Here is a 9,445-nt window from a genome sequence, read left to right as displayed (position 1 = left end):
TTTGAAGGGGAAGAGAAGTTTCTAGTTTGGCATTGCAATGACGTGTAACATAAGTTTTCTTTTCTTTTTTTTTTAATTCGAAAATGTTCAAAAAGATGAGTGTATTTTGGCCCATTGGAAGGGGAAGAGAAGTTTCTAGCTTTGATCCTTATATATATATATATATATATATATATATATATATATATAGTAAGATCATCCTTCGAGAGTCGTCTTAAGTTGGCTAATTTTTTTATTTTTTTATTTTTTGCTGTAAATCATGTTGAACTACATTAAGAATTATTGGTAATGAGTTAGCTGGCATAACAATGCCATCAGGATATGCCACCTCCATAGCTTTGTCCTTATGTATTAATTAATCTCAATATGTTTTTGAACATCGTGGCATCCACCTACCTTCTATATTTTGCAATGGAAGGTAGCATACATTAGGTGATTTCAACATGATCATCATAAGTACTTGTCCTTCCTACACCTTCTTATTTCTTCCACGTGTATGAACATAAGCACCAATAGCAACTAGCTAGTTAGTGGATAACGTTGTTTATGCACATTATGTACCTACGAGGATGTTAATTATTTTGATAATTTGAGCATAACTTACTTTTTGTAATCTGTATATAATATAGTTAACTTTTAATTATTCCAGCACTGAGAAAACAATCTCAAAAGAAAGCATCTTCTGAAAGATTGATGGTTCTACGGTATCCTGGTAGACAGTAATCGACAATGGTTACCCAAGTGACGTTCTTTGCAAGGATATGGTGCTGGGTTTGTTGCACCAATACATTCTACAAAGTATAATTTCCCACATGCTGGCTGCTGCTCCATTTTCCCATATACTATCACTTGCTGCGGCTATATATATAAATACCATCGTTCTTATAATGTCCATTAATTACATGCCGAGGTTGTGGCAAAAGATATTGAAAATCCATATTTGGGGGTTTAATTTTTATATTAGAACTCAGGTTTAACTAGTAGCTATATAGAAAAACTGAGTATATATATATACACATGTTGACAATGAGTGGAGTGTATATGCATACCGTGCAAAAAGAACTTCCAAGACTCCTACGTCACGAACTTTGTTTTCCTCACTAGAAATTGCCATGGCACCAAATGCAGTCCCACTGAGATCAAAATGTGCGGAATCCGACGCACAAGGACCTCCGGGGCAAAAATCTGTTATCACCACCCTTACCGGTTTGCCGGAGCAAGACCGGTGTTTGGTGCATTTGACCTGATAATTTTGTGTTATATGATCACACTGGTCCAAATATTATAAACTTGTTAAAATATAAATTAAATATTAAATTCATTCATATATATTAACTTAAAATTTTAGAATTAATAGTGATTTAATATGGTACTGGAGTTTGCCTTTATAATTCTTTACTCATTTTAATTAAATATTGGATGAAACTTTTTTAATTAAGAAGCTATAAAATGCTAAAATTATTGTATAACTAAGAATAGAGGAATTTGTACAAGTCAACCAGGAATTTGAAGCATGTATATAGACTTGTAAAAAATAAATAGAAAAGGGCATATTTGCTTTTGCGAAAAGGGCATATAATATAGTTTTTCTTGTATGCTTTCAAAAGAAATAAAAAATAATAAAAAAAGCTCTGAAACTGCAGCTTAGAACAAAGTTAAACCTCATAACAGGCACCACATTCTTTGCCTGAGTTGTAAAGAGATGGGCCTATTCCCGTAACCATGGAAGAGATTGCAGGTTGTGATACCGTATTGTCGTACCCACAAGCCCCTCCTGCATAATTTATATGCAATTAGCAAACAATACAAAAACTCTCTCTCTCTCTCTCTCTCTCTCTCTCTCTGTACATTACCATCGCTCCAAAGCCATCAGGGCTGCCATACCAGGTAGCTCCAGCAGAAGACCAATGGGTTGTAATTGTTGACAAGTTTAGGTGTTTTGGATTGAAGCAAAAGCAGAGCTTAGAGAAGAAAAAGAAAGCTAGTATGCAGGAAAGGGATAAGCCTAGGGAGGACACGTGAACTCTCCATGGATACTCTCACTATTACTAATTATGTACCACTCCTACTTGGATTAATATGATTATTGTTGGCAGTATTTATAGAGGATCCAAAAGCATGCATGTGCTCACAATCCTCCTTCAATATTCTCTTTTGTTTCTTATTATAATTGTAATCTTTTAGCTTTGAAAGTTTGGGTCCTAAACTGATGCAAGCCAATACTACTCATTTTGGTCAAATTCGCACTTGATGAGTTTTATTAAAAATGTCATATTTTGAGTTTAGGACATCGGATCTATAAAGTCATGTTTCACGAGGCTTGGCTAATTCCGATGTTTAATAGGTCAAAACGGGCTGCAAAGAAAATATCAGAAAGTTATACGGAAATAAAGGTAAGATTAATCTAAGAAAGAAAAACTGGATTGCTCTCTTGGGGACTTTAATGAATATTTTATTCAACAAATCAAATAACCTAGCAATCAAATATATTTTATTTTATTTAATATTTTAATGGTAATAATTTCCTTTATTATTCTAGAGATTTCTATGATAGGCTTAGGTTTACTTTTGCTCCAAATTTGCTTATTGTTATAAAAATAGCAGACCTAATATGTAAGAGGAGAATTTTTATATATTTTGATCAGTTTATTAATATGAAACACTCTATAGATAATTTTCTATATATCCTTTTTGCCTTGATTTTTTGATAGAATTTTGGTTTAAGAAGATTTGTGATTCTATTGTTGTTTGTCTATTATGAACCCACTACGCCACCCTTCTTCATAAACCCATGGTAGAATTCATGTGTCATAAATGACTATTCTGGCTGTAAAATCATGGAACATAACCACTGGTGTAAGGGCCGAATGAGCTTAATTAATATAATCATTCATTAATACTATACTCAACTTCTATTACACTCTCAGCCTACTAGGTTGATGTGATATGTTTCTCAACTCTTGATTAAACCTTTATTGAAGAAAAAAAAATAATAACAATAATAATAATAATAATAATAATAATAATAATTCAAGGATGGATGAACACTACCAAATGGGATGAATGAGGAATGAATGAGAAGCATGCATGTAATTATAGTGGGAATGAATGAGGAGTAAACTATCATATATATATTACATTGCATGAAATTATAGTAGGTATCTTTAATAAGACTAGCACATATATATCCTCGTAAATGGAACTACAACTTTTAGTACAATTACTTTACAAACTAACTAGTAGTTTGGTGAAATAACTAAAAGTATATTATTGACAACTAAAACACTAATTAATTAAGTTGAGAAGTTAAATTTTTTGCTTAATAAGTTTACCAATTATAGATTGGGATTAGGATTGAAATTATAGATTCTTAAATTACAGAATTTAGGCATTTTTTTATATCGAAACACTTGGAAAATACTATCTATTAAAATTGTGGCATGTTAGAGTTAAGAATTGAGTATATTTTTATTAAATTTGGCGGGGTCTCGGTCAAGTCCCGGTCAGGTTCCGGCGGGGTTTCAATCAGGTTTTAGTCAAGTCCTGGCCAGGTCCCAGTCTAGTCTCGGGCAGATCCCGGTCCGGTCCCGGGCTGGTCTCAGTCAAGTCCTGGTCAAGTCCCGGGCGGGTCCCAAGTAGGTCTGGCGAGGTCTCGGGCAAGTCCCGGTCAAATTAAAGTGAAGTTTCCTCAATGATATATAAAGCATATGTTTTAAGTGGCTTTCTATGTCGGCTTTTTAAAAACAAAAGATCAAAAAAAAAAAAAAAAAAATCACACACACAATTCATATGAAGCTGTTGTACAAAGAATCTATTTGCAGAAATATTCATGATTCTGTTTAACAAATTCATATATTAGAGAAGATAGGAGTATATGGTATTGCTTTGGACATGTGCATTAGGAAAGATTTTAACATTGGATCATATTTCACCAAGGAATATGATTCTTGTGAATTGGTGTTGTATTTCTGCAATTGTTGCTATGTAGGTTGTTCCATTAATTTATAGGACTTTGCCTACGTTTACTGCTTTAAATGGAGGCCACTATTCTTTCAATGAGCCTATTCATTTATTTGACATATTTCCAATAATTTTAGGTTTAACACTAATTTCTGGTTTACTTTGAAGCCATTGTTAGGGTTGTCTACCCTTTATTTTTACTTTTCATGTGATCTCCCATTTTCACCTTCCCTCCATTTTATAGAGACATCTTTCTAGAAAATCATAATGACATACATCCAAAGATAAAGCCCTAAGAGCTATATATTGTTTGTTGTTCTTATTCACTTGATGAATTTACAATTCAAAGATCCATATTCATAGGGAGGTGGAGAGACTACAAAATTTTATGGGAGATCAAATCAAATCAAAATTGAATGTATTCAAATCTGATTTGATTTTAGTATAATGAATTACAATATCAAATCATATCTAACAATATACTCTAACATCCCCACAAACTCAAGGTGGAAGATTTTGGAAGGTTGAGTTTGATTTTTCCTCTTCTTTTTTTTTTTTTTTTTTGGTTGGAGATGGCAGCGGTCGACAACGGTGACTAGAGGCGATTGACGACAGTGACCAGATCGAGACGACCTTTAACAACAATAAGCCAAAAACTTGGGCCAACTATCTCTTGCTTATTTGTTCTTTTTCATTTTATATGTATGCTTAATACATATCAGAGAAATTGGTAAAAAGTTCAAGGATAATTTATAATTTTAAAAAAATAAATAAATAAATAAGAGAGAGAACCTCAAATTCATACTGGCAATTAATACAGCTAAAACAATATCATGTATCGCATAGATATTGTCTCAAGAATTTGGAGAATCCTTTATGAGACATACAGGTTTTTCCCGATGTAACGGCTATACATCATCGTAAGCACCAATAGTAACTTCTGTTTTTTTTTTTTAAATAATAATAGTTGAGTTCTCATTGATGAAAAATCAAGTGGGTACAATTTGTTCCATCAAAACAATGTCATTGATAGCCTCTGGAATAAAACTGTTCCAGGTCTTCACTATGAATCGTTTACAAGCCTATGTGCAGCTGTATTGAAGGTAGGACTAACATGACGACATTCCCATTTGGCATTTGGGAAAAAAATTCAGAGCCGGCTTAATATCTTCCACCAGCTGTCCATACCGGTATGATGAGGATTCTTTGGCATTCACAGCAGCAACTACAAGCATTCCAGCTGTCCATTGCCTCTGCCGCGGCTGGTTCCAATATTCGCTGCATGTGCATGCATTTGGCTGCCTTTACTTCACCCACCTGGTCACGAATCACTATACCCACACCCGGCCAGGTGACCGCTTGATTGGTCCAATGCTGCATCCTAATTAGCTTTACGCCATCCAGCTGCCGGCGCCTTCCACATTTCTAGTAGGATTACGTTACTTCTCTTCTCCTGCTCATGTTCGTCCCCTGTAATGCTTAGGAATTCATCTGCTGAATTTTGTGCCGCCCTTAGTAAGTCTGACGGGTGTATGACAAGCCCATTAAAGACGTACTCATTTCTCCTGAGCCAAAGCTTCCTGGCTGTACACACAAACAGTATCAGCTCCCGATCTTCCGTGCATTTTTCAAAGAATACCTCCGCCACAAGGAAGAAATCCGGGACCAGGCACCACAGTTTTCTGAAAAATCTCTTACTCGTACCCCCACACGTCCATTGCCGAAGGGCAATTGACCACAGTATATGGTAGACAGTTTCCTCTGCATTCCCATAGATTGGACAATGTACGGTTCTGTTGCTACTTTCCTCTTAAGGAGATTGTCCTTCGTGGCAAGTAAATTATGGCATGCACGCCAAATAAAAGTTTTTTTTCTGCATTTGGCAGATTCTGTGATTATTTGGCTCAAAAGCAATTGCCATAAAACGTGGGAATTTTTTTATGGCTTTTGGTGGAGACTTACGGTGGGTGGTGCCCCCTCATTCATTGAAGAAGAAAATATAAAATGGGAGACAATGGATGCTTTAGACAAAATGGAAGACAAGAAAAAAAAAATAAAGAAAGAAAGATGCTTCGTGGAGGCTACTTTCTGTGGATATTTTATTTTGTTTCTTTGGCATGATTGAAGGAGAATGCTGGAGCTTAAGGCTATAAATAGCCATGCCTCCATGCCTTAAAATCTCATCCCAAGAAGTGAGCTTCAAGTGAGTGTAAGAGTGAAGAGAGCTAGAGAGGGGAAACACAAGTGAAGGGGGAAAAGCAGAGGCAGTGCACCAGGGTGCCAAGGCCAGTGCCAGAGCAGTACTCTGGTAGCACTAGAGTGCTAAGCTTCAGAGAGAGAGAGAGAAAAGCAAGAGAATGAGTGATTGAAAATCCAAAAGAGCAAGTGAGCCGAGGAAAGAGAGTGAGAGAATTCTCTTTGTAGAAACACTGATAAGTGTTGTGTAGGTTAATTTGGGTTTCGAGGTGAGTCACTATTTGTATCTCTCATGTTGGTTTTTTGGTAATGAAAGATCTTGATCTGTCTTCTCCGATGGACGTAGGCCAAGTTGGGGGCCGAACCACTTAAATTTTTGCATCTATTTTTGATTGGGTGTGTTTCATGTTTAGTACTTCTCAATTGTATTCATATATTGGTGCCTCTGTTACAACATATTCAACTTCCACAGACTTCGCCACACAGTACTTTGGTGCTTCTGTTTTGATCCTTCCGCTTTCTGTATATTCTCCATCTCTTTTGCAAGATGGTAGGCACTGCGCACAATGAATACGCCCTTTTCAGTTTGTCTCCATATATACTTGTCCGCTTTGTTGGTGAGACTCACCGGTAAAGAGAGAATGGCCCTTACCTCCTCAAGGCTAAAAATATTATTAAGTAAAGATGTGTCCCACCACTGTGGTCAATAAGTTGGTTTACTCTAGCCTCAGCCGATAACACTGTTGGTGGAGAGTAAACATGATACATATGTGGTAGAGGAACTCATCTATCTCTCCAGATGTTGACACGAGCTCCATTATCGATCTTCCAAATCAACCCATTTTTTAGATCCCCCGCACCATGAATACTCCACCATGCAAAAGAGGGTTTCGACCCCAATTGACCCTCCAAAATTGAGCATCTTGGAAAATACTTTGCCTTCATAATTTTTTCCGTCAAGCTATCTGGGTGCTGCCATATTCTCCAATATTGCTTGGCTAGTAATGCTTTGTTAAAACATACCGAGTCCCTAAATTCCAATTCCCCGGCTACCTTGGGTAGTGTCATTCTCTCACAACTTATCCAATAAATCTGTTTATCGTTTCTCTTGTGTCCCCATCAAAAATTTTGCATAAGTGAGTTTATCTCCATATAGAAAGCTTTAGGTAGAAGGAAGACACTCATGCTATAGGTAGGGATTGCTTGGATTACCAACTTGAGCAAGATTTCTTTCACAACCTACAAGAGAAATTTTAACTTTCAATCTTGTAGCCTATTCTAGACTGTCTTTAATACTTGCAAATGCCTTAGTACGAAGGGGTTTTCTAACACTATCATGTCATATTATACTTCCTTAGTTAAAGGCAATTATAGGACCGTTTCCAAGATAAAGACTACCGCAATGAGAAATTCTATTTAATGTACTGGCATTATTATGTTAGGGATAAAAGCACCAATGAGTCAAATAATAACACATTGATATACATATTTGAACATAACTTCTAGCTCAAAAGTGTAAGCTAATGTGTTTGGGTCCATTTAGGTATATACTTTTTTTTTTTTTTTCTAATATATTTTATCAATGTGAGACACAATACTCAAAAATGCACTCCCAACAAATCTTCCGTAACTTGTGAGTCTCTTCCACATTGACTCAACTCCTCTCACATGTGACTCATCACACTCTTTTTACCAGAGTCAAACCAAACGCATCAAACCAAAACACTCGTATAAACAATAGAAACTAATGGCTCTAATACCAATTATTAAGGAGAGAAGCCCCAAGGAAGGCAAGCAAGAGTATACTAACATACATATTTTGACACCACTTCAAGCTCAAAATCGTAAGCTAACAAGTTTGGGTCCATTTAGGTATATTAACTACTCTTTTTTTTTATATACGCTAACAAGCTTAGATCTACTTAAGTATATTAACTACTTTTTTTTTTTAATATATATACTTTACCAATGTAGTATTAAGTCACTTAAATAAATTAACTACTCTTTCTTTATACTTTACTAATGTGGGGCACATCATGCATGCACACACATAAACAATATCTTAAGACTTAACTGTATCATGGCCTTTGGCTGAAACAACTTTTGATTAAGAGTAATGTTACTCTTTACATCTATATATCACACATATTTCAACGGGTTGACCTTCCGTGTTTTACGTGTCGACTTTTTAGAGACAAAAAATCAAAAAACAAAAAACAAAAACAAAAGCAAAAGCGCACGCAGAATTCTTATGAAGTGGCTCTACAGAGAATCTATCTGCGGAAATATTCTTGATTCTGTTTATGAGACAGAAAAGTATATGCTCAAAACAAATTCATATATTAGAGAAGATAGGAATATGCCAGGCATTTCAAGTCATAAAGAAACATGCCCACATGCAATAATCAACACAATTAAATGTTCAATAAATTCAAAGAAAACTCTATTGCCGCCTTATTATTCAACTAGGATCGGATGAAAGACATTGTAACCAGCGTCAAGAAAATGAACAAGCAATCCATGTTGCAGGTGCTGATGCGACATCAAAGTGGACCTGGAAAAGCCCCGTTCTCCCTTTGCTCGTTCCACCTCTCAACCTGCAGCAATTGAAGTAAAAAAAAAAAAATGAATAGTCGCATAAAATGGCAGATATTTTCCAAATTTCCATTTCATAGGTAAACGGCTACCAATTCCACGCACTGGGGAAAATACACAAGGTAAGAGCTGCACGTGAATACTGAAAATGGTAGAATAAAAATGACCAACCAAAGGACATGATACTTCTATTGAGATACACAACTTATGTCCAAGGTGCTGAGTTTGTTATTGTACCAATTTTGGTGAACACAGACACACAGTACAGACGAGCCCTGTCTTAGGGAACAAAGGGTTTGTTTGGATGGCTTAGTAAAGGATCACTATGGAATCTACTCCCCTATGAATAATGTGGACTATTTGGGGGGAAAGGAACAGTAGGACATTTAATGCTATATATTGAACTTTCCACACTTCAGCTCAGGTCTTTATTCTTTGAGATCATTGTATGAGCAAATGCTTCTTTTTGGATGCATCCAGTTGTCTCCTTTTTCTAGACTTCAAGGACAAGATGAACTTTGAATTAATTACTCAAATAAACCTTTTGTCTACATCCTGTATGCTTTAGGTATCTCTTCTTTTATAATAAAATTTCATTACTACTTACCATTAAAGAATAAAGAAAAAGCATTACTTGAAACAATTGACCAGTAGAAGCATGAGTTTAAAAGCACAATTCACTATCATTGTTTCA

The 9,445-nt window shown here is 35.6% G+C and overlaps 1 protein-coding gene across 1 annotated transcript in view; it reads right to left on the bottom strand.

Annotated features, from left to right (window-relative positions):
- Nucleotides 1-5,195, bottom strand: part of LOC132189429 (putative expansin-B2) — a 9,954-nt gene extending 4,759 nt beyond the window's left edge. Inside the window, exons 1-4 of the mRNA XM_059604170.1 lie at nt 5,075-5,195; nt 1,856-2,005; nt 1,662-1,777; nt 1,064-1,243 (exon numbers count right to left, since the gene is read on the bottom strand). Coding sequence (XP_059460153.1) covers nt 1,064-1,243; nt 1,662-1,777; nt 1,856-2,005; nt 5,075-5,195 — 567 coding nt within the window. The remainder of the gene's footprint in view (nt 1-1,063; nt 1,244-1,661; nt 1,778-1,855; nt 2,006-5,074) is intronic.
- Nucleotides 5,196-9,445: the final 4,250 nt, after the last annotated feature.

Source organism: Corylus avellana, chromosome ca8 (genome assembly GCF_901000735.1).
Source record: "Corylus avellana chromosome ca8, CavTom2PMs-1.0".
NCBI classification, from domain to species: domain Eukaryota; kingdom Viridiplantae; phylum Streptophyta; class Magnoliopsida; order Fagales; family Betulaceae; genus Corylus; species Corylus avellana.
This window is presented reverse-complemented; position numbering and strand designations above follow the sequence as displayed.